This window comes from Schistocerca nitens, chromosome 5 (genome assembly GCF_023898315.1).
Source record: "Schistocerca nitens isolate TAMUIC-IGC-003100 chromosome 5, iqSchNite1.1, whole genome shotgun sequence".
NCBI lineage: Eukaryota > Metazoa > Arthropoda > Insecta > Orthoptera > Acrididae > Schistocerca > Schistocerca nitens.
Window position 1 is genome coordinate 47897121 of NC_064618.1, and position 27192 is coordinate 47924312.

A 27192-nucleotide genomic window follows, 5' to 3' on the forward strand; every position below is an offset into this window, starting at 1 on the left:
TGTAAGACATTTACAGGGGCAGATGTGGACTCTGACCACAATCTATTGGTTATGAACTGTAGATTAAAACTGAAGAAACTGCAAAAACCTGGGAATTTAAGGAGATGTGACCTGGATAAACTGCAAGAACCAGAGGTTGTACAGAGTTTCAGGGAGAGCATTAGGGAACGATTGACAGGAATGGGGGAAAGAAATACAGTAGAAGAAGAATGGGTAGCTTTGAGGAATGAAATAGTGAAGGCAGCAGAGGATCAAGTAGGTAAAAAGACGAGGGCTAGTAGAAATCCTTGGGTAACAGAAGAGATACTGAATTTAATTGATGAAAGGAGAAAATACAAAAATGCAGTAAGTGAAGCAGGCAAAAAGGAATACAAACGTCTGAAAAATGAGATCGACAAGAAGTGCAAAACGGCTAAGCAGGGATGGCTAGAGGACAAATGTAAGGATGTAGAAGCTTATCTCATGAGGGGTAAGATAGATACTGCCCACAGGAAAATTAAAGAGACCTTTGTAAAAAAGAGAACCACTTGCATGAATATCAAGAGCTCAGATGGAAAACCAGTTCTAAGCAAAGAAGGGAAAGCAGAAAGGTGGAAGGTGGAAGGAGTATATAGAGGGTCTATACAGGGGCGATATTCTTGAGGACAATATTATGGAAATGGAAGAGGAGGTAGATGAAGATGAAATGGGAGATATGATACTGTGTGAAGAGTTTGACAGAGAACTGAAAGACCTAAGTCGAAACAAGGCCCCAGGAGTAGACAACATTCCATTAGAACTACTGACAGCCTTGGGAGAGCCAGTCCTGACAAAACTCTACCATCTGGTGAGCAAGATGTATGAGACAGGCGAAATTCCCTCAGACTTCAAGAAGAATATAATAATTCCAATCCCAAAGAAAGCAGGTGTTGACAGCTGTGAAAATTACCGAACTATCAGTTTAATAAGTCACAGCTGCAAAATACTAATGCGAATTCTTTACAGACGAATGGAAAAACTGGTAGAAGCCGACCCCGGGGAAGATCAGTTTGGATTCCGCAGAAATGTTGGAACACGTGAGGCAATACTTATCTTAGAAGAAAGCATTTGTAGACTTAGAGAAAACTTTTGACAATGTTGACTGGAATACTCTCTTTCAAATTCTGAAGGTGGCAGGGGTAAAATACAGGGAGCAAAAGGCTATTTACAATTTGTACAGAAATCAGATGGCAGTTAGAAGAGTTGAGGGACATGAAAGGGAGGTAGTGGTTGGGAATGGAGTGAGACAGGATAGTAGCTTCTCCCCGATGCTATTCAATCTGTATATTGAGCAAGCAGTAAAGAAAACAAGAGAAAAGTTCGTAGTAGGTATTTAAATCCATGGAGAAGAAATAAAAACTTTGAGGTTCACTGATGACATTGTAATTCTGTCAGAGACAGCAAAGGACCTGGAAGAGCAGTTGAACGGAATGGACAGTGTCTTGAAAGTTGGATGTAAGATGAACATCAACAAAAGCAAAACGAGGATAATGGAATGTAGTCGAATTAAGTCGGGTGATGCTGAGGGAATTAGATTAGGAAATGAGACACTTAAAGTAGTAAAGGAGTTTTGCTATTTGCGGAACAAAATAACTGATGATGGTCGAAGTAGAGAGGATATAAAATGTAGACTGGCAATGGCAAGGAAAGCGTTTCTGAAGAAGAGAAATTTGTTAACATCGAGTATAGATTTGAGTGTCAGGAAGTCGTTTCTGAAAGTATTTGTATGGAGTGTAGCCATGTATGGAAGTGAAACATGGACGATAAATAGTGACAAGAAGAGGATAGAAGCGTTCAAAATGTGCTACAGAAGAATGCTGAAGATAAGGTGGGTAGATCACGTAACTAATGATGATTTATTGAATAGAATTGGGGAGAAGACAAGTTTGTGGCACAACTTGACTAGAAGAAGAGATCGGTTGGTAGGATATGTTCAGAGGCATCAAGGGATCACAAATTTAGTAGTGGAGGGCAGCGTGGAGGGTAAAAATCATAGAGGGAGACCAAGAGATGAATACACTAAGCAGATTCAGAAGGATGTAAGCTGCAGTAATTACTGGGAGATGAAGAAGCTTGCACAGGATAGAGTAGCATGGAGAGCTGCATCAAACCAGTCTCTGGACTGAAGACCACAACAACAACATCACTCTTCTAAGGCAGATATTGCAGAGTAATGGCTGTAAGTAGTAGCAGTTTTTGTGTAATTTACTAGAAGAGTTATTACTAGTAAATAATATGAATTTATCAAAGCAATTGCTTTACGCAGATGAATTGAAGTAGTTCATTGACCTATTTTTTGACAATATTTTCCTAATGTTTGCGCACAACTAGAAGGATGGTAAAAAGATAGATCATACCTTAAGTTACTCAGTAGGAGATGCATCGGAATGGGGAACCAGTCATTCTGAATATTTTACATCTTAGGAGGACTTTAAAGAAAAATTTAAGAGAGAATACTGGTCTGTAAGCACACAGCAAAAATTGGCATTATAATTGTTAGATCCGAAATACTATAATCCACAAATTAACCCAGGCAAACGCTTTACAAAGGAATTAGGAGTATTTTGTAGAACTTACTGTTCTGGAAAACATACTACATGGACACAACTAGTTCCAGAATTTCAGGTAATCCTAAATGAACTACCACATATGTCAACAGGATCAGTTCTGTTAGAGATTATGAATAAAATCCTTATAGGAGAATCCTTGTTGAAAATTTTTACCTGGCCATTATCACCAGAGACTGACTTAGAAAAATTGCAAGAAAGGGTACAGGAGAATCTTCATGATAGGCATAGAAAGGAATCAAGACTTCTAATGATAAAGCTATTACACCTATACGATACGGTATTAGTGCACGATTTTCATCATAGCTCAAACTTAAAGGAGGAGACAAATAAATATTCCCTTGGTACAGGGGACCATTCAGAGTCCAAGACATATCACATCCGATAGCGGTATATTGATGCAGGACAAAGTAAATAATTGTGCAATTAAAAGATTCAAGGCCCCAGGAAGTTTATGTCCTTCGTGAATTCGGAATTTGGTGGATTGACGACCAACAGCTGACTCATTAAATTATTTCCATATTTCTCTTTTTAGTTTACCCAGAGAGAATTTCTTTCTTTCTTTGACTGTCCTGTTATCTTCTAGTAAAGTAATACCTTCCACTGTCACTTCTTCTATAAAAATAACTGTAAGAACACAAAAAGAGTCTGAGCTCAAAGTGAAAATGGTCAGTGAGGCCCCTATGCCTACAACAGATGGACTTATAGTGTCTAGTGCTTGTTTTGTGATTACTGAAATGCTATGTTAAGTTAATAAATGATCAATTAGTCCATAAACTTAACTGTACTAAAGATTAAATTTATCATGAATATGTGACAGTTAATATTTCCCTGTCATTTATTTCACTATATTTTACCATGTACATATGGTACATGAAAAAGGATAAGAACGATTTTATTTTTATTGTCATATGATAGTATAAGGAGGAACATTTAGTACTACAAAATGTATAGAGAAGTGAAATAGCAATGACAACATACTTCTGATAAACTATGAATGTAGTAAAATGACTATTTAAGAATTACAAGTAAAATGTTATTGGTTTTATACGCTTTATAAAACTGAATGAAAGAGAATAGTATGGTTGGGTTTATATGTGATTTTTTTTTTTTGGGGGGGGGGGGGGGTTCGATCATGGGTGGTGAGGTATCACTTCTAAAAATGTATTGATGGATGAATAGACTGACTTTAACGATTATAGTGACAGTTTCACGACAACGTACGTGAAAATACTTCCTGTTCTGTAGCATTTCCTAGTGGTTTGTTAGTGTCAATTTTTGAGTTTTCTCTAGGAGTGAAACTGTGGCAAAGCCATTTTGTAAGAAATGCCGAACACGTGCTTCTCCTGTCACCACAGTGAAATACCTTAGCAGATAGGGTCCTTGGGGTGGAGGGTGGTAAGGGAATCTATTTATGGGGTGCTGACTTCTTTTTTACTTCGATCTGACATATCTGTCTCTTTGTCTTTTTTTTTTATTACTTCTCCCTCAGGAGTACCAAATCTATCGTCACTCTGTCCATATGCAAAGTTTCTTTTGCAGGATCCCTCCTCTTTACCATCCAGATAATTGAAGTTACAACATACAGCAATAGGATTGCACTGGAGAGTATTTCACATATGATGATGACAGTAGACTCACAGAATTTTATAAGAGTGTTGCTTAGATGACATATGTTAGTGATGCCCACGTATGTTATGGGGAAGAGAGTCCATGGAGAACATAATGGGCCAGGGAAATTGATGGCATGCTATCATGCGTAACAGAACAAGAAATAGTATATTAAAGAGTGCTGTGTTAACACAGTCTCAACAAGAAGTACGATATGCACGATAGGAATTAGAACATTAACATATGTTCACGAGGAAGGATTTTATAGAACAGGAGATGAGATGTTAACATTCTCCTAGTATGTTAAAAGGAAGTACATTGAATATACTCAAATAGTCAAGTGTTCTCTAAATCTAGTAGATATAAGAGATTGGAAGATAAGAAAATACTTATCAAAGAGCAGAAGCAGAATCATAGAGGTGAGAACCATGTGCAAATGGTGTTGTTGTACTCATTATAAACAAGAGTAACAAGTAAAAAAAGAAGTTGAAAAAAAAAAGAGGAGTTAAAGTGCAGAATTAGAGAGTAATCAAGTAAAGTCAGCATAAAATTATTATGGGAAATCTTCTAATTTAAACTGAATAAAGATTATAGAAAAGAGCTAATAGCTAGGTTTACTGATCAAGTTAAAATGGGGTATACCAAAAATCGCAATGGGCGTTGGAGAAGAAAAGGATAGACACATCCATAGGAGGAATGCCTATGCCTTAGTCATGTGAATCCATGGGAGGAATGACCTATATTGATTAGTATACATAGGAAAGGTGTAAAGATAGGCAAACCCTTGGAAGGTATATCCCGCGTCCGGCCATCCTGATTTAGGTTTTCCGTGATTTCCCTAAATCACTCCAGGCAAATGCCGGGATGGTTCCTCTGAAAGGGCAAGGCCGACTTCCTTCCCCGTCCTTCCCTAATCCGATGAGACCGATGACCACGCTGTCTGGTCTCCTTCCCCAAACCAACCAACCAACCTTGGAAGGTATGGTCTATACCTTGGTCAGGTGAATGGCCTATACCATATTTTTTTGAGTGTGAAGGGAAAAAGCTGGACACCCACATCTGTAACAGTATAGTGGTTTGACACAGCGTCTGTTCTTAGAACGAGTACGAGGTGCATTCAAGTTCTAAGGCCTCCAATTTTTTTCTAATTAACTACTCACCCGAAATCGATGAAGCTGGCGTTACTTCTCGACGTAATCGCCCTGCAGACGTACACATTTTTCACAACGCTGACACCATGATTCCATGGCAGCGGCGAAGGCTTCTTTAGGAGTCTGTTTTGACCACTGGAAAATCGCTGAGGCAATAGCAGCACAGCTGGTGAATGTGTGGCCACGGAGAGTGTCTTTCATTGTTGGAAAAAGCCAAAAGTCACTAGGAGCCAGGTCAGGTGAGTAGGGAGCATGAGGAATCACTTCAAAGTTGTTATCACGAAGAAACTGTTGCGTAACGTTAGCTCGATGTGCGGGTGCGTTGTCTTGGTGAAACAGCACACGCGCAGCCCTTTCCGGACGTTTTTGTTGCAGTGCAGGAAGGAATTTGTTCTTTAAAACATTTTCGTAGGATGCACCTGGTACTGTAGTGCCCTTTGGAACGCAATGGGTAATGATTACGCCCTCGCTGTCCCATAACATGGACACCATCATTTTTTCAGCACTGGCGGTTAGCCGAAATTTTTTTTGTGGCGGTGAATCTGTGTGCTTCCATTGAGCTGACTGGCGCTTTGTTTCTGGATTGAAAAATGGCATCCACATCTCATCCATTGTCACAACTGACAAAAAGAAAGTCCCATTCATGCTGTCGTTGCGCGTCAACATTGCTTGGCAACATGCCACACCGGCAGCCATGTGACCATCCGTAAGCATTCGTGGCACCCACCTGGATGACACTTTTCGCATTTTCAGGTCGTCATGCAGGATTGTGTGCACAGAACCCACAGAAATGCCAACTCTGGAGGCGATCTGTTCAACAGTCATTCGGCGATCCCCCAAAACAATTCTCTCCACTTTCTCAATCATATTGTCAGACCGGCTTGTGCGAGCCCAAGGTTGTTTCAGTTTGTTGTCACACGAAGTTCTGCCTTCATTAAACTGTCGCACCCACGAACGCACTTTCGACACATCCATAACTCCATCACCACATGTCTCCTTCAACTGTCGATGAATTTCAATTGGTTTCACACTATGCAAATTCAGAAAACGAATGATTGCACGCTGTTCAAGTAAGGAAAATGGCGCCATTTTAAGTATTTAAAACAGTTCTCATTCTCGCCACTGGCGGTAAAATTCCATCTGCCGTACGGTGCTGCCATCTCTGGGACGTATTGACAATGAACGCGGCCTCATTTTAAACCAATGCGCATGTTTCTATCTCTTTCCAGTCCGGAGAAAAAAAATCGGAGGCCTTAGAACTTGAATGCACCTCGTATAAGAATAGTTCATACATAAGTATGAAGTTGTATAGTTGCTAATGATCATGATATGGAAGTTTTCTCCAAATTAGTTATAAAGTTGAATAAGCATACCTGATAGCAGAGGCAAAGGATGGTTTTGAATAGACTTACCTGATAGTTGAGATGAATTATGGTTTGGAGCAGAGATGTTTCAGACAAGTCGACAAGAGCCTGTACTGAGATTAGACTCTAGAGATCATATGGCAGACATATACCCAGCAGGTAATTCCTCAGGTAACAACAATGTAAGAAAGTGAAACTTCCTGGCAGATTAAAACTGTGTGCCGGACCGAGACTCGAACTCGGGACCTTTGCCTTTGCGGGCAAGTGCTCTATCAACTGAGCTACCCAAGCACGACTCAAGCCCTGTCCTCACAGCTTTACTTCCGCCAGTACCTCGTCTCCCACTTTCCAAACTTCACAGAAGCTCTCCTGCGAACCTTGCAGAACTAGCACTCCTGGAAGAAAGGATATTGTGGAGACATGGCTTAGCCACAGCCTGGGGTGTTTCCAGAATGAGATTTTCACTCTGCAGTGGAGTGTGTGCTTATATGAAACTTCCTGGCAGATTAAAACTGTGTGCCAGACTGAGACTCGAACTCGGGACCTTTGCCTTTTGCAGGCAAGTGCTCTACCAACTGAGTTACCCAAGCACAACTCACGCCCCGTTCTCACAGCTTTACTTCCGCCAGTACCTCGTCTCCTACTTTCAGCACACTGTAAGGTAACACTGCATAGCAGAAGCTGGCTGAAACTAAATAGAAAACTTATCATTTTCTTAAACATTAAAATTGAAAGGACAATACTAAAAATAGTATTCAGAACAGGAAATGGTCGGGACCATACATGACTTATGCCTTGTTATTGCAGCTGGAGTATTTTCTCCTTAACAAAGGTTAGTTATCATTTAATAAGTTACAATTTTGTGTTACAAGGCTTCATTTGTGACTAGCAGAGTAAAGAGTTATCCCAACATATTTCCTTTAAGTTAGGGACTCTAGTATTACAGGCTGTTTAGACAAACTACATTTCCCACTTCCTATTTATGACAAGGAAAGATGATTGTGACAAACTAGCACAGTAATATTAGGTAGGGAATAAGTCACAAAACACATATTGTGTGTGGTCATTGTGTTTCATGTTTGTGCAGAGTTAACAGAGAGGTGTGCAGTTCAAGTAATTGGCAAGGCGTGATGGTGAGTAAACATCTTCACCTGCTGTGGGTGATGCCTTTTATGTTTTGACGTCGCGCCTTGGCAGTGTCTTGACTGTTAAGGAGCAGACACCATCTCCAAGAATGTAAACAGCAACAAACAAAGGAAGCTCTAAAATGAAATGTGCCTTACTTACAAAGTGCTACTTGTCGAGCAGCCTTCGAGGCAGATGTTATGTTTGAATTGAATTGTATCTGCTCCAAGGTATGAAGTAATTGTGATCTGTACTCCCATTGAAACAAGTACGTGACAGTCAGTGATGTTGATATTGTTTATACTTCCACCAATAACAGCTGCAAAGGAGAAAATGTCAAGTTTTTCCAGGGCTACGCATGGTTCTACAGAGATACTGCTTTGCTGTACCTCCTTATAAAGAAGATAATTAACAGTATTTGAGTTACATTAAAGGTAATTTAACATGTTATGTTAAACATAACATCAAATGTGAGTGTTTTGACTCAGCTCCAAACACTTAAGAAGAGGTTCAAAAACACTTCAAAAGTGTTGAAATTAGGAAAGTCTAGTCAGTTGTGGGTACTCATGTAATATGAGCTATGAATGTGAAAGGATGAGTGATTAAGAGAAGCTATAACTTCATACTTCAGTACTCCTTAAGACCTGAGAAAGAGATAATATGTTCATTCTGGGAGAAGTTAAAATATGTGTAGCACTATTTTATGGTAGCATGTAGGATTGAAGATTTTATAGACATTACCACAGTCTGCTCAGATGATAAAGTGGTCTGAAATACCAGCCTTGAGACACCAAATGAAAAGAAGTATAGGTGTGAATGTAAATTTGGAGGATCATGGGAATGTAAGTTATAGTGACCAGGAACAGTCAAAAGGGTAAGGAGCAATATTTTCATTTAAATAAATAAGGAAAGAGTTTTGGATGGTTCATGTGTTGATTAGTGTTTGTGGTGTAGTGTACCTGGTATAATGAATATGCTGGAGAGTAAAGGGTAGGTGGACCTACTGAAGGGATGGCCTTCACCTAGGTTTCAGGTAAATCCACAGAAGGAATGACCTTGAACCATATTAGGGAAGGTGGACTCATAAGATGACACTAGCATCATACATTGAAAAGTAAAGAAGTAGTAGCAAGTAATTGTTGTTCCTATTCGCAGAGCGTTCTCCAAATTGGTACACTGTAAAGAGACTTACTTGGTTACCGTCGGAGAAGGACAGCAGCATTTACATGCATGCTTGACTTCATAAATGCCTGGGATTCACAGTTATCAATCGTGTATTCAATTTATGGATCAGCATGTAGCTCCTTGGGTCCATAAAAGAGATGCTTAAGCATTTAGTGAGTTAGAGTGAAATAGCAGTGGCTGCTTCTGGTGCATAAAAGATATACAGTATACAATCAAACAGTAAAAAGTCCAGGATGGAATGTAACAATATTATGAAGATGAAAGTAGCTACTCGCCATATAGTGGAGATGCTGAGGTGCAGATAGGCGCAACAAAAAGAGCGTAACTGTGACTCAACATCTCCGCTATATGTCGAGTAGCAACTTTTCTTTTCAGAAAAAAGAATACAATCATAAATATAAGATGACAAGGCAAAAGGAAGCTTGTGAAATATCTTGCACCTAAATCCCCTAGTTAGCATGAAACAGAGTAGGATGTATGTATGATCTAAACTGAAGTGAAAATAATTCATGTATTGGAGTAAGTTAAGGTAACGGGAATAGGTTTTATGAGGGATTACAACACTTCTAGTGAAACTGTACTGGTGACTGGTGAAACCAACAGAATACATAAAGTTGTAGGTATGTTAAGAGTGTAAAGACTTAAAAGAAAGATAGTCTGTTGGCATGGAGAAGTATTATGCTTTTAAACAGAGATAAAGTAGAAAATAATTTTAGGATATAATGGTTGAAGTAGAGAGCGGGGCTCTCATCGATTCGTGAAAGGAAAGTTCATTTATGTTGAAATGTTTACAGTCACAATATTATGAAAAGGAGATCTGCCACTCACCACATAGCGGAGATGCTGTGTCACAGATAGGCACAAATAAAGCTTTATAGACCCCCCCCCCCCCCACACACACACACACGACTGCAATCTCAGGCAACTGAAACCATACTGCAAGCAGCAGCACCAGTGCATGGTGGGAGTGGCAACTGGGTGGGACTAAGGAGGAGGCTGGGTTGGAGAGGGGGAGGGATAATATGGTAGGGATTCCAAACCAGCAACCTCCTTCCTTGTTACCGTGACCAACTGTATCCCCATCCACAATTACTTCTCCTTTGAAGGTATTACCTACAAACAAATCTGGTCTATAGCTCTGGGCACCTGCATGACACCATCCTATGCCAAACTATTCATGAGCCATCTAGAGGAACCCTTCCTAAAAACCCAGAATCCTAAACCCCTCACCTGGTTCAAATTCATTGACATCTTTGCGACCTCAAAGACATCAGTACCTCCATCTATATCAAACATGCTAACCACCAGCAATGCCTCCACTTTGACAGCTGCCACATGTTCCATACCAAGAAGTCCCTTCCTTACAGCCTAGCCAACCATGGTCGTCGCATCTATAGTGATGAGTGGTCCATCTTGAAATATACCAAGGGTTTCATTGAAGCATTCACAGACTGTAATTATCCTGCCAGCCTTGTACAAAAACAAATCTCCCATGCCTTATCTTTCCAGTCTCTCACCACCTCCCAAAGTCCCAGGGTCCAGCCACAGAGGAGTATTCCCTTTGTAACTCAGTACCAACCAGGACTGGAGCAACTGAATTACATTGTCCACCAGGATATCGACTACCTATCGTTGTGCCCTGAAATGAGAAATGTCCTACCCACTATCCTTCCCACTCCTCCCACAGTAGTATTCTGCTGTCCACTGAACCTACACAATATACTCGTCCATCCTTCCACAACCCCTGCTTCCAACCACTTACCCCATGGCTCATACCCCTGTAATAGACCTAGATGCAAAACCTGTCCCATACATCCTCCCACCACAACCTACTCCAGTCCGGTCACTAACATCACGTACCCCATCAAAGACAGGGCTGCCTGTGAAACCACTCATGTGTTCTACAAGCTGAGCTGCAACCACTGTGCTGCATTCTGTGTAGGCATAGAAACAACAAGCTGTCTGTCCACGTGAATGGCCACGAACAAACTGTGGCCAAAAAACAAGTGGACCACCCAAACATGACATCCTTCATTTCAGTGACTGCTTCACAGCCTGTGCCACATGTATCCTTCCCACCAACACCAGCTTTTCTGAATTGTGCAGGTGAGAACATTCCCTGCAAAACATCCTACATTCCTGTAACTCTCCTGGTCTCAACCTTCGTTAGTTGCTGTCCTCATCCATCCTCAGCCCCTTTCCTGTTCCCATTCCAGCACTACATAGCCACCATTCCAACATCACACTGTCTTTTTACTTCTCTCCTTTTTCGTTATCCCCCCCACGCACGTGCGCGCCCACACACACACACACACACACACACACACACACACACATCTCCCCTGCCCTATGTCTAACCTGCAGAACTCCACTGTCTACCATCCCTGCCATACTATCCCTATCCCCCCCCCCCACCTCCTCCTTACCCCCATCACCACTCCCATCATGCACTGTTGCTGTTGATCGCAGTGTGGTTTCAGTTGCCTGTGACTGCAGCTCTGTGTGTGTGTGTGTGTGTGTGTGTGTGTGTGTGTTTGTTTCTCTCTCTCTCTCTCTCTCTCTCTCTCTGTGTGTGTGTGTGTGTGTGTGTGGTCTATTATTGATGAAGGCCCTACTACCCAAAAGCTTTATTTGTGACTGTCGTTTTGTTGTGCCTATCTGTGACTCAGCATCTCTGCTACATGGTGAGTGGCTACTTGCCTTTTCATAATATTGTTGCATTCCATCCTGATGGTTTGATGGTTACAGTCATACAGGGAAATGTTACATGATATTATGGCTGTTGTGAGACATGTGAAACAATGTGATGAAAGACAGTGTACATGATAAATATAAAAAGGGTGTTCTGTAAAGAAGACTGCTATTAATAAAGACAGAAACGAAAGAAAAACTGGGATCCAAAGAGAAGAGCTATAGTGTTATCTATTTTATTAGTAACATTATAAAAGTTTGAGCAGGTCCAAAGGACATCAAATGTAAATAATGTTATTAAAATTAGTCAATTAAGATGGTTTATATAACATCTTTTGTCTCAGTGGGGGTGTATGAAGTGTGACGTGACATTTTTATGAAGTAACATGCCCCACTTCCAGGCTTCCATGATGATGATAGGTGTTTGTGAGATTTAGTGGTAAGTAACTGTTGGGACATCCCACTATGGGAGATATTGTCACAGATGGGAGAACATATTCAGTGCATCACATATACAAGGCAAGATGGTGAGTGAGCATCTCCACCTGCTGTGTGAGACTGCTTGTTCTGTGGTATCTTGGTTTGAAGGCGTTTAGAAGACAAGGCAAAAAATGAAAAAAAGATCATGACTATGACAGATACCATGACAAATGACTTTCAAACTGGCTTGTGTAGAGAATACATGTTGTCTTGATGATGTCCAAACTACATCATTTTGGTCTTCAACCCACATTTTATACAATATTGTATATTGAGACACAGTATTGTGTTTTGTAAGAGAAAGTGTTGATACAGAAAGTTTAAAGTTCAGCCATTTATACCGTTCAAGTAGCTTGGAAGACAATTAGTACCTTCTTTCAGCACCCATCCACATAAAAGGAGACAAAGTCCTGTGAAGACTGCTGCAACACAATGATGTGGAACTGCGTAGCATGGACACCTCAGTAAACGTAAAAAACAATGGCTGGGAGAAAATTTTTTAAGTAAATATACTGACATTGAACTTAGGAGGGTTACAGATCGCGCACAAGGTTTAATATTGATGCCATGCCATAAATCATCCGTGGTGCATTTCACGCAGAATATTGAAAGAAGTGCATTACTTGTTCTCAGATGTTGGGTGCAGATGTGAAGCATTTATGATGTGCTTGATGCACTTTTCGACAATCTTCCCTTATGGTGGTCAGACATGGTCACTGGGACTTTCGGTATGTCTGGCTTCATGTTCTCATACAGTCCAACATAGGGCCACTATCATATCTGAATGACCCACAAATCTGGATATTGCATGATTTGACCAGCCAGCTAAATGGAGACCCATTATGAGGCCCTTTTCAAACTCTGTCAGGAGCTGATAATGCTGCCTCAGAAGAGTATATGGCAAATCCATGTCCTTCACTCATCATCTGGGCTGTTTATCCTCCTAATAAACCATGTAATACCTGGTGACAACAGTAAACACGAAAAATGCTAATACAGTCTCATGAACATTCTACCCGTCATAAAGAATTGCAACTCTGTAATCATTTACATACCAACACGTGATGCATGTGTGTGGTACGTTGACATTGGACCATGTCTTCTGGGTGCTTCATTTTTCTTGTCAAGTGCTGTACATTGCAAAATAGATATTCCCCGACCTTATTCAATTTTCCAACTTACCAATCATTACAATGCTGTAGGATAATAACAGTTCAACTCTCACCATCAGCATCTCCAGGCTGTGATGAGGACTATGTCATGGTGACAGTCGCAGAGCACAGCCACTAGTGATTTGTGGGCACTGTATCACAGAGTGGAAACCAATCCCATGGCCCTCCACTGTGATTAAAGTGTAGGCAGGCAACTATTCTAGCAGACAGACACCAGCATCCACATGTGGGCATGCCTGATGTATGTAATGTTGTACCTGGCCAGTTCAAACAGATAGCAATGTGTTGCTCCACTGGGCAGCACCTAGTTATATGGAAACAAGTAACTTACTGCGTGTCAATGCACACACCAGTGTGTGTGAAGTTGTGGGATCAGAGGACATATGAAAGCATAGTTCACCAGGGCTGTCTAACAGGCCCTTGCACCATAAGGAAACAGTGCATTCCATACTAATGTACTATTCTGGAAGACTCTTTGTAGCCATGTATAGTGTACAGAGTAGCCAAGCTAGGCAATACGCATCAGGAAGATATGGAGTTAATAAAAATACATATTTAACACACAAGAGGTGGTTTATTTAGAGAGGGGTATATGAGTCCTACTTCTGTGGTGCCATATTAAGGGCTTCAGTTTCTTGGATGTATGGATTTAAGAAATGTCCGTTACAGATCGTGGGCACGAACACAGTGAATAAGCAGCCTCTCAAGTCCACTATAGGTAAATGTCATCATTTGATCAGAGGAAGCAGATAGGTGGCCTGTGTACTGTGATATCATCAGTGGTAACACTGTAGCACATGGGCCCCTACTTCACTGCCCTTGCCTGGGTGGAAGAATCAGAAGTTATGGAGACTGTTACAATTTTATTGGTAACAGTTATACATTTATTATGTGCTTGACTTGAAAACTGCTTCACAGCCTGTGCCATCTGGATTTGTTCCACTAAAACCACCTTTTCTGATCTGCTCAGATTGGCACCCTCCACAACATATCCTTTGTTGCCATAAGTTCCTGACCTCAACCTTTGCTAGCCCCTGTCCACCACCTGCTTCTGTCCCCTTCCTCACTCCCACTTCAGTCTCACTCACACCATCTTCCCCCTTCCCCTACCTCCTCCAGGGCACCTGCGTAGTCTTTTCCCCTTTCTGTGCTTCTTTCCTTATAACCCTTTCACCTTCTCTACTTCTTCTGTCTGTTCCCCCTTTACCCCAACAGCACAGCCTACTTATGCTGCAATTAGCAGCCCACTGTCCTGACCCCACCATGTCCATGCACTTTCCCATAGGCAGGACTACAGTGTTTACCCTACCCATACCCTGCTATCCCTCCCCCCACCCTAATAATCTTCTGTACCCACCCCTGTTGAGACTGTGGCTCACTGCAGTCACAGCTGGGCTTTAGTGACTCACTCTCTCTCCCTCCCCCCCTCTCCCCCCCCTCCCCCTCTCTCCCCCCTCCCCCCCCCCCCTCTCTCTCTCTCTCTCTCTCTCTCTCTCTCTCTCTCTCTGCGCCACTCACTCTACCTCTACGTGGTGAGCAAAAGTCTGTTTCAATTTTTGTAACTCCATCTTGAATTTTCCATTGTTTGATAATCACCATAAATACAGATGCTGTGGAAGTTCAGAGGCAAGACAAGATAGGCTACGAGTTCGCGGAATTGTGCCAGAGGGTTGACAACTGTAGGGTGTCCCTAAATAGGTCACATGTGCACTACACATCAGAAGCTGCTACTCAGGTAGCTGACTGTGTGTGAGGTGCACACAAGGGCTTTTTTACTTTAGGCGACTCTCCATGAAATCCAGGTAACAATGGCTGTAGGAAACCCAGAAGTTTCAGTGTAAGATCAAAAGAAATGTCTCCCACAGATGAGTATTAAAATCCTAATTGTGAGCTGCCGAATCATTTGCAAGAAAGTGCTAGATTTTGAAGCCCTCGTGAAAAGCAGTGAAGCTCACATAATACTAAGTACAGAAAGCTGGTTGAAATGTGAAATTGATACCAGTGAGATTTTTGGGGAAAATGTAAGTGTATATTGAAAGGATAGGCAAATGGAAAATGGAGGTGGTGTATTTGTTGCAGTGGACAGGAAACCCAAATCCAAATCCAAAACCCAAATCCACTGAGAAAGAAATTGAAGCTGCTTATGACATTTGTGGGCAAGACACAGTATCAGGGGTTGGGCCTAAAATGATAATTGGATCCTTCTGCCACCCACCATACTCATCTCCTGATGTGACCAAAAGCCTTACAGAAACCCTCAGTTCACTTACACATAGGCTCCCCATTCATACTGTAGTCATTGGTGGAGACTTTAATCACCAACAAATAATTCGGAAAATTACAGTTTTGTTAGTGGGGGGCATGATACAACGTCCTATGAAACCCCAGTGAATGCCTTCTCTGAAAACTACCTAGAACAGATAGTTAGGAAACCCACTCATGATGGAAATATATTGGATCTGATAGTAACAAATAGACCTGACCTCTTTGAGAATGTCCACACCAAAACTGGTATCAGTGATCATGACACAGTTGTGGCAACAGGGATTACCAAAGTACAAAGTACATCTAAAACTAGATATATATGAGTAATTTTAAACTTTCATCAAAAGGCAGCAGCATGTAGAGGAACTATGGTTCAAGTTCAAAAGAGTAGTTGACCATGCTCTGGATGGAAATGTACTCAATAGAACAGTTCATAATGGGAGGGAACCTCTGTGGTATACAGTCACTGTAAAGAAACTTATAAAGGAACAGAGCTAACTGCATAATAGGTGTAAATCAAAGTGAAGTGCTATAGGTAGAGAGATGCTGAATGAAATGTGTTTGGCTCTCAAGAGAGCAATGCGTGACTACTGTAGCAGGATATTGTCAAATGATATTTCACAAAATCCAAGGAAATTTTGGCCCTATATAAAGGCTGTTACTGGCACCAAAGTTAGAGTCCAACTCCTAGCAAATGAGATAGGAACTGAAATTAAGGGTAGCAAAGCAAAAGCTGAAATCTTTAACTCACCGTCTTCAAATGTTCCTTTACAAAGGAAAAGCCATGAGAATTGCCCCTATTTAACTGTCATACCACTGAAAAGATGAGTGAAATAAGTGTTAGTGTCAGTGATGTTGAGAAAAAGCTGAAATCACTGAAACTGAACAAAGATCCAGGCTCTGATGAAATTCCTGCCAAATTCTATATTGAATTTTCAGCTGAGTTAGCCCCTCTGCTAACTATGATCTGTCATAGATCCCTCAAAGAAAAAACCGTGCCCAGTTCTTGGAAAAAGGCACAGGTCATCCCTGTCTATAAGAAGGGTGGTAGAAGTGATCCACAAAACTACTGTCCAATATCCTTGTTATTGATTTGTCATAGAATCGTAGAACAAATTCTGAGTTCAAACGTAATGAGGTACCTTTAACAGAATGACCTATTCAATGCCAACCAGCATGGATTTCAGAAACATCGATAATGTGAAACCCAACTCACACTGTTCTCACATGACATAAGGAAAGCTTTGGATCAAGCCAATCAAGAAGATTCAGTGTTTATTGATTTCCAAAAAGCATTTGACTCAGTACCACACCTTTACTTATTGTCAAAAGTGCTATCATATTGGGTATGAAGTGAAATTTGTTACTGGGTAGAGGACTCTTTGGTAGGGAGGACACAGCATGTTATCTTGGGGTGGAGAGTCATTGTCAGATGTAGAAGTAACTTCAGGTGTGCCCCAGGGAAGTATGTTTGGACCCTTGCTGCTCATGATGTATATTAATGACCTTCCACACAATATTAATACACACATCAAAAAAAGTTTTGCATCACCCCAGTTCCCAGAACTCCTGCAGGTAGACATTGACTGTGGGTACTGTATCGCAGACACAGTCACTTTGACCCAAACATGTAAACAACCTGACATGAGCAGTGCCTATTAGACAGAGGTGGTCCGATAGCCAATCAGTTCCAGACATTCCAACAGAAAGGAGGAACATGGCTCATGTTGTCTGTAGTTCAACCATGCCTAGACAGTCAATACTGCAGTTCGATTGTGTCCGCATTGTAACCTTGTGCCAGGAAGGGCCCTCAACAAGAGAAGTGACCAGGCGTCTCGGAGTGAACCAAAGTGATGTTGTTCGGACATTGAGGAGATACAGAGAGACAGGAACTGTCGATGATATGCCTCGCTCAGGTCGTCTAAGGACTACTACTGCAGTGGATGACCGCTACCTACTGATTATGGCTTGGAGGAACCCTGACAGAAATGCCATGATGTTGAATAATGCTTTTTGTGCAGCCACAGGACATCGTGTTATGACTCAAACTGTGCACAATAGGCTGCTTGATATGCTGTTTCACTCCCGACATCCATGGCGAGGTCCATTTTTGCAACCACGACACCCTGCAACGCGGTACATATGAGCCCAACAACATGCCGAATGCACTGCTCAGAATTGGCATCACATTCTCTTCACCGATTAGTGTCTCATATGCATTCAATCAGACAATCGTTGTAGACGTGTTTGGAGGCAACCCAGTCAGGCTGAACGCCTTAGACACACTGTCCAGTGAGTGCAGCAAGGTGGAAGTTCCCTGCTGTTTTGGGGTGGCATTATGTGGGGCCGACATACACCACTAGTGGTCAGGCACATCTTGTGAATGACTTCCTTCACGATAACAACATCGCTCGACTAGAGTGGCCAGCATGTTCTCCAGACATGAACCCTATCGAACATGCCTGGGATAGATTGAAGAGTGCTGTTTATGAATGATGTGACCCACCAACCACTCTGAGGGATCTACGCCGAATCTTTGTTGAGCAGTGGGACAGTCTGGACCAACAATGCCTTGATGAACTTGTGGATAGTATGCCACGACGAATTCAGTCATGCATCAATTCAAGATGATGATGATGATGATGATGATGATAATTATTGGTTTGTGGGGCACTCAACTGCGCAGTTATCAGTGCCCGTACAAATTCCCAATCTTTGCTCAGCCCAATCTGACCACTTTCATGAAGGATGATGAAATGATGAGGACAACACAAACACGCAGTCATCTTGAGGCAGGTGTCAATGCAAGAGGACATGCTAGCAGGTAGTAGAGGTACCGGTATGGACCACCACCTCTGAAGGTCTTGCTGTATGATGGTACAACATGCAATGTGTGGTTTTCAAGAGCAATAAAAAGGGCGGAAATGATGCTTATGTTGATCTTTGTTCCAATTTTCTGTACAGGTTCTGGAACTCTCGAAATGAGGTGATGCAAAACTTTTTTTGATGTGTGTAGTATTATCAGACTTTCTGCAGATGATACAATTACCTATAATGAAAATATTCAGTCAGATCTTGATAAGAAATGTAAATTTTGCACTAAACAAAACAATGAGTCACCGTTGGAATCGGCCAACTCGTATAAATACCTGGGTGTAACACTTCGTAAGCATATGAAATGAGATGATCACATAGGTTCAGTTGTGGGTGAAGCAGGTGGTAGTTTTCAGTTAATTGGTAGAATACTGGGGAAGTGCAATCAGTCTGAAAAAGAGATTGCTTAAAAATCACTTGTGCAACCAGTTCTAGGAATTGCTGAAGTCTGTGAGGCCATACCAGGTAGGACTAATAGGGGATATTGAACGTATACAGAGAAGGGCATTACGAATGGTTAGATTTGTTTAATCCATGGGAGAGTGTCACACAGATCCTGAAGGAATGGAACCGGCAAACTGTTGAAGACAGATGTAAACCCTCCAGAGATAGTCTATGGACAAAGTTTCAAGAACCATATTTAATTGATAACTGTAGGGATATACTACAACCCCTTACATATCACTCATATAGGGATCATGAGGAAAAGATAGAATAATTACTGCATACACAGAGGCATTCAGACAATCATTCTTTAAAAATAACTTCAGTAAAATGGAAACAACACACACATCTCCAAAAGAAGTAGCCTTCATCATAAAATCCTTAAATTTTAGGTATTCCAATGGGTATGATAACATATCAACGAAATTAATCCAAGAGTGCTCATGCAAGTTGAGTTCTGTCTTAAGTTATTTGTGTAATCAATCTCTATTCAGTGGAACGTTTCTAGACTGGCTACAATATGTTGAAGTTAAGCCTCTTTACAAGAAAGGAGATAAAGAGATACCATAAAACTATCGACCAGTTTCACTTTTGCTGGTTTTCTCAAAAATATTTGAAAATGTTGTGTTCAAGCATCTCCTTAAGCATCTGACTGCAAATAATACATTGTCCAAGTCTTAGTTTGTATTTCTCAAAGGTTCTGATACAGAGAAAGCTATTTACACTTACAGTGAGAATGTACTTAATTCATCAGATAATAAATTAGAGGCTACTGGCGTTTTCTGTGACCTGTCAAAAGCCTTTGACTGTGTGAATCACAGCATTCCATTAAGTAAATTAGAATATTTGGTGTCACCGGCAATGCTGCAAAATGTTACATTGCCAGATGCTAAGTTTGTTTTGCTTGCAGATGATACAAACATTGCAATAAGTAGCAAGTCAAGTACAGATTTAGAAATAGCTGTTAATCAAATTTTCACTGACATTAATAAGTGGTTTAAAGCTAATTCACCTCATTAAACTTTGAGAAGACCCACTATATGCAGTTCAGAACCTGTAAGAGATTTCCTTCCAGCATGTGTGTAACATATGAAGACATGCAGATCGAAGACTTCGACAGTGTTAAATTTCTGGGATTACAACTCAATAATAAATTCAGTTGGGAAGGGCATACCAGAGAATTTCTTAAGCGGCTAAACAAGTCTGTATTTGCCGTGACAATGATGTTAGATGTAGGAGATATAAAAAACTTGCATTTTTTCTTACTTTCATTCTATTATGTCATATGGGATCATATTCTGGGGCAACTCGTCAAACTGAGCAAAAGTTTTTAGGGTGCAAAAGTGTGTGATAAGAATCATTTGTGATGTAAATTCTAGAACATCATGTAGAAACCTGTTCACGGAACTTTGTATTCTAACCACTGTTTCTCAGTATTCTTCTTTTCTTCTTTTTCTTTGGCCTTTGTCCCACTTCAACGTGGGGTTGGCCCTGTTACTATGGATTTGACAATGCTAGTATGAGAGGGTGGCTGGATGTTTTTCCATGTTGCCACCCCGTACCCCCAGGACAGGATTAAGTGTACCCCAGCTGTATGCATCTAGTGTAAGCCATGAAAGAGTGCAAACATTTTAAAATGTCTGTGAGTCTTCTAACTGAGGTGGGACGTAGGGATCAGCCCAGTATTGACCTAGTGGGATGTGGAAAACCGCCTAAAAACCACATCTACGCTGGCCGGCACATCAGCCCTCATTGTTAATCCACCAGGCGGATTCGATCTGGGGCCAGCGTGCCTACCTGACTCCAGGAAACAAAGCATTAGTGCTCTCAGCTAACCTGGCGGGTGAACTACTGTTTCTCAGTATATTTATTCCTCAATTAAATTTGTTGCAAGTAATACATCTCTATTTCCAATCAGTAGCTCAATACATACTATCAGTACTAGAAATAAGAACAGAGTACATAAAGATCTAAAATTACTTACCTTGGTCCAAAAAGGAGTCCAATATTCAGGAACACATTTTCAATAAATTGCCAGCAACCATTAAAAACTTGGGTTCAGATAAAGCATGGTTTAAACAGAGTTTGAAAGACTTTTTGATAGGCAACTCCTTCTACTGTATAGATGAATCCCTTAACAGAGACTGTTAAGCCAGCTTAAGTAAAACTATCTGTTAGATTTCTGTTTTGACAGCACTTGGTCACAACAGTCAAGATTAGATATTTTGTGTATGATAAATTTATTAATAGTGCATAACAGTGTTTCATTCTGACAGCTTGTTAATTCTGTAAACATTAGCTGTTCCAGTTTACCGCATTGTATTTAGCTATTTCGACAATCTCCTGACAAATGATCAAGGTAGTAAATATTATATTCAGATGTTTTGTTATATTTTCTGACATGTTCCACACCCATGAGAATCATCTCATTTTTTGGGTCTATGGAACGAAGACTGAATCTAATCTAATCTAATCCCACACTCCACATGTGAATGGAACAGGAAGAAACTTTAGTAACTGGTACAATGGGACTTACTCTCTGCAATGTACCTCATGGTGGTTTGCAGAGTATAGATGTAGATGTAGAAGCAGGAATGAAACAGGTAAAATATAGAAATAGATCAAATATCGTAAATATTTAAATATTGAGAACAAGTGGTAAACTTGGTACAGAATAACATCTTGTGTTTTAAAACAGAAATATTAGGTGTTATGTGAGTTTTGCAGTGAGTAAAGTTAAAAATATTCGTATTTCAGAACTGCCATGATGTGCTGAAGAAATAAATCTCTATTAACTGTCAGTGTTGGTCAAGAGATCATCATCAGTTACTGTTGGTTTAATTAGCTGGTATGGCATCATTCTTATCGTGGAGCCAAAAGTGAAATAAAAGACGATTCCTGAGTCACTGAAATTGAAGTAAAGTAGTAAAATACACAAATAAAGTCAACAGTAAAATGCGTTGGTATAATCAAATAGTCTCTTACATATTGATATTCTCAGGTTCTGTCTTTTTCATGGATGACAGGCTGTATAATGATCAGTATGCAGTTGGGTACAGAAACCAGTTGTATACTTGATTCAGATAATCATCAGTATACAGATTGTACTGCACCCACGAAGATTTAGTGGTAACATGAATATGACATTGTGTACAAAAGGTTATTTAACTATACCACTGAATTTTACTGTTGACTATATGCTTGCATTTTTCTATTAATGGCAGTTTCCGTGAGGCATGGTGGTCTTTTATTTTTGATGCCACAGTAAGAACATTGTCATGCTTGCTGGTGTAAATAATTTTATGGTACCTGTTGATGATGACTGCTTTATTGAAACTGGTGTTTGATAAAATTTAGTTCATAAGCTGCTACTAGTGGTTCTGAAGTATGACTTTTCTCAAATATTTAGGAGCAATGGGACACCATCTTCTTGAAATATAAAAGATGGTGTTTGTCTCAAAAAGTTTATCGTACTACACTAAGGCTGTTTCCTTTTTAGCTGTTACGAGGAATGGAAATGATCAGAGTGCCAGCAGAAATTGGCAGTTAACTCCACTTGAGGATGTACCATTAAACAGAAGTCTTACTCCTTTAAGTGGTATTACAAGAACGGTGTTAAATGCAAATGCAGAGAGAACACATGGTCATAAAGGTATGTATCATGGACAGTAAGTGAATATGTCTACCTTTGTATCCTGTAAAGCAGTGGTTCCCAACCTGGGTGCAGTTATCCCCTGAGGGCTAAAGTTCAATTTTCTGAAGGTTAAATACGAAAGGATTCATTTGTGTTTGGCACACAAAACTAAATTATTATTGGCAGATGATTGCTGTTATCACTATTTTCTAAGACTATAATAGTGATTACATAAGTTACCAATGATTACTTTTTTCTCCAAATACTAGCATTAACATGTGTAACAGTGTGGTGGTGCTTACAGCATGCGTAACAAATGAATAAACATCATTTTCCTAATGTAGTCCACCAACTACACACATCCTTTCTACCTTGCATCTTTGACAGTAAAACTGATGTACGTACATCAGATATGCTTAAATATCTTGTGAAAATGCCTTCTCCAAGGTTTAAATAGTTTCTGCTGTAGGTCAGACGTTGCTTCATTATTCACTTCACAATAATAAATGAACTAATTGACAACACAACACAACAGTAAGTATTTAACAGCTACTACTCTGCTGTAGAGCCAACACAGTATTATTATTATTATTATTATTATTTTTCTTTCTTTTCTCAGACATTATGTCTGGTCAAAAATGGAAAGTGACGTGGACCTTGATCAAGCGTGACTTCCTTTTAACTGTACGGTATATGTTATATTGCATTTAGGAACTTTCGGGTAATTGAACATGTATCAATAATTACGGATTTCTGTAGTTGTATATATATGTTTGGATGTAGCTGTATTGCATTGATGTACTGGTGGATATTGTGTGGTATGACTCCTGTACGTGATAGTATAATTGGTATAATGTCAACTTTATCCTGATGCCACATGTCCTTGACTTCCTCAGCCAGTTGGATGTAATTTTCAATTTTTTCTCCTGTTTTCTTTTGTATATTTGTTGTATTGGGTATGGATATTTCGATTAGTTGTGTTAATTTCTTCTTTTTATTGGTGAGTATGATGTCAGGTTTGTTATGTGGTGTTGTTTTATCTGTTATAATGGTTCTGTTCCACTATAATTTGTATTCATCATTCTCCAGTACATTTTGTGGTGCATACTTGTATGTGGGAACGTGTTGTTTTATAAGTTTATGTTGTAAGGCAAGCTGTTGATGCATTATTTTTGCTACGTTGTCATGTCTTCTGGGGTATTCTGTATTTGCTAGTATTGTACATCTGCTTGTGATGTGATCTACTGTTTCTATTTGTTGTTTGCAAAGTCTGCATTTATCTGTTGTGGTATTGGGATCTTTAATAATATGCTTGTGATCTTTAATAATATGCTTGCTGTAATATCTGGTGTTTATTGTTTGATCCTGTATTGCAATCATGAATCCTTCTGTCTCACTCTATATATTGCCTTTTCTTAGCCATGTGTTGGATGCGTCTTGATCGATGTGTGGCTGTGTTAGATGATACGGGTGCTTGCCATGTAGTGTTTTCTTTTTCCAATTTACTTTCTTCGTATATGTTGATGTTATGTGATCTAAAGGGTTGTAGAGGTGGTTATGAAATTGTAGTGGTGTAGCCGATGTATTTATATGAGTGATTGCTTTGTGTATTGTGCTAGTTTCTGCTCGTTCTATAAAGAATTTTCTTAAATTGTCTGCCTGTCCATAATGTAGGTTTTTTATGTCGATAAATCCCCTTCCTCCTTCCTTTCTGCTTAATGTGAATCTTTCTGTTGCTGAATGTATGTGATGTATTCTATATTTGTGGCATTGTGATCGTGTAAGTGTATTGAGTGCTTCTAGGTCTGTGTTACTCCATTTCACTACTCCAAATGAGTAGGTCAATATTGGTATAGCATAAGTATAATTATAATCATATGTTAAATAATTTAGTTAGATGTGAATGTGTTGAGGTGAACTTTTGTCTTGTTTCTTGCTGTCAATTCTGTTTTCAGTATTTTTGTTAGTCTTTGTCTATATTTTTCTTTTAGTTCTTCTTTAATATTCGTATTATCTATTCCTATTTTTTGTCTGTATCCTAGATATTTATAGGCATCTGTTTTTTCCATCGCTTCTATGCAGTCACTGTGGTTATCCAATATGTAATTTTCTTGTTTAGTGTGTTTTGCCTTGTCAATGCTATTTTTCTTACATTTGTCCATTCCAAAAGCCATATTTATATCATTGCTGAATACTTCTGTTATCTTTAGCAATTGGTTGAGTTGTTGTTTTGTTGCTGCCAGTAGTTTTAGATCATCCATGTATAGCAGATGTGTGATTTTGTGTGGGTATGTTCCAGTAATATAGTATCCATAATTTGTATTATTTAGCATGTTGGATAGTGGATTCAGAGCAAGGCAGAACCAGAAAGGACTTAATGAGTCTCCTTGGTATATTCCACGCTTAATCTGAATTGGCTGTGATGTGATATTATTTGAATTTGTTTGGATATTAAGTGTGGTTTTCCAATTTTTCATTACTATGTTTAGGAACTGTATCCATTTAGGATCTACTTTATATATTTCCAATATTTGTAGTAACCATGAGTGGGGTACGCTATCAAAAGCTTTTTGGTAATCAATGTTTGCGTAGTGTAGCGACCTTTGTTTAGTTATAGCTTGATATGTCACCTCTGCATCTATTATCAGTTGCTCTTTACATCCTCGTGCTCCTTTGCAACAGTCTTTTTGTTCTTCATTTATAATTTTGTTCTGTGTTGTATGTGTCATTAATTTCTGTGTAATGACTGAAGTTAATATTTTGTATATTGTTGGTAGGCATGTTATCAGGCGATATTTAGCTGGGTTTGCTGTGTCTGCTTGATCTTTAGGTTTCAGATAAGTTTTTCCTTGTGTAAGTGTATCAGGGAATGTGTATGGGTCTGCAATGTAACTGTTAAATAATTTATATCTAAAAACAAAGATGATGTACCTTACCAAATGAAAGTGCTGGCAGGTCGACAGACACACAAACAAACACAAACATACACACAAAATTCAAGCTTTCGCAACAAACTGTTGCCTCATCAGGAAAGAGGGAAGGAGAGGGAAAGACGAAAGGATGTGGGTTTTAAGGGAGAGGGTAAGGAGTCATTCCAATCCTGGGAGCAGAAAGACTTACCTTAGGGGGAGAAAAGGACGGGTATACACTCACACACACGCACATATCCATCCACACATATACAGCAATATGTATATGTGTGGATGGATATGTGTGTGTGTGTGTGTGTGCGAGTGTATACCCATCCTTTTTTCCCCCTAAGGTAAGTCTTTCCGCTCCCGGGATTGGAATGACTCCTTACCCTCTCCCTTAAAACCCACATCCTTTCGTCTTTCCCTCTCCTTCCCTCTTTCCTGATGAGGCAACAGTTTGTTGCGAAAGCTTGAATTTTGTGTGTATGTTTGTGTTTGTTTGTGTGTCTGTCGACCTGCCAGCACTTTCATTTGGTAAGGCACATCATCTTTGTTTTTAGATATATTTTTCCTACGTGGAATGTTTCCCTCTATTATAATCATATGTTAAATAATTTAGTTAGATGTGAATGTGTTGAGGTGAACTTCTTTAGCCAGAAATTTGCTATTTTATCTTTTCCAGGGGATTTCCAATTGTGAGTAGAATTAATTGCTTGGGTGACTTCATGTTGCAAAATTATCACTTCAGGCATTTGTGGTATCATCTTGTATGTGTCTTTTTCTGCTTGTATCCACCGTGCATGCCTGTTATGTTGTACTGGGTTTGACCATATCTTGCTCCAGAAGTGTTCCATGTCTGTTATGTTTTGTGGATTGTCTATTTTAATGTGTGTGTTATCTATTGTCTGGTAAAATTTCTTTTGGTTTTTGTTGAATGTTTTGCTTTGTTTCCTTCTATTTTCACTTTTTTTGTATCTTCTAAGTCGTTTGGCCAATGCTTGTAATTTCTGCTTCTTTTCATCTAATTGCTCTATCGCTTCTTGTTGTGAGATTTTACCTAACCTTTTTCGTTTTTTGTTTTTTTTTTCTGACATTTCATTTCTTATAAATTGTGTTAGCTGTCCGATGTCTTTTCTCAGTTTTTCTATTCTGATCTGTAGCCTGTGTTGCCATGCTGGTTTTGTGGGTTTCTTGTGTGTGTTGGTTGGTTCTGATCTCTGCCTAGTGTGTATATTTAGTGTAGTGAGTGCTCCTATATAAACCAGTAGTTGTAACTCTTCCATAGTTGTGTTTTCATTTATTTTGTTGTGTATGATTGTGTTGATAGTTTTTATTGTTGTTTCGACTTGTGGGTTATTTGGCGGTCTATGCAAGAATGGTCTAATGTCTGTATTTGTGTCTTTGTATTCTATATATGTCAGCTGAAATTTTTCTTCTATATCTAACATGTGTGTCACTTCGTGTTCTATTTGTGCTTGTTCTGGTGGCTGTCTTAAGATTTCATTTTCCTCTGATTGTTTAATTGATGTGTGTTGTTCTTTGTTTGTTTGCTCTGGGATGTTTGAGTCCATTACTTTATTTTCTTCTTCTTCTGATTGCACATTATTTTGTTCCAGTATTTGTTGTACTTGTTGTTTGATGTTGTCTAATTATGACTGGGGTATCCTGTTATTTTTGATTATTACACGGATCTGATCAG

General features: G+C 39.7%; 1 protein-coding gene across 1 annotated transcript in view; it reads left to right on the forward strand.

The window, feature by feature from the left end:
* The window catches only part of LOC126260271 (eukaryotic translation initiation factor 5B-like), a 561696-nt gene that overhangs the window by 322960 nt on the left and 211544 nt on the right, over positions 1–27192 (forward strand). The window contains exon 9 of the mRNA XM_049957597.1: positions 22447–22599. Coding sequence (XP_049813554.1) covers positions 22447–22599 — 153 coding nt within the window. The remainder of the gene's footprint in view (positions 1–22446; positions 22600–27192) is intronic.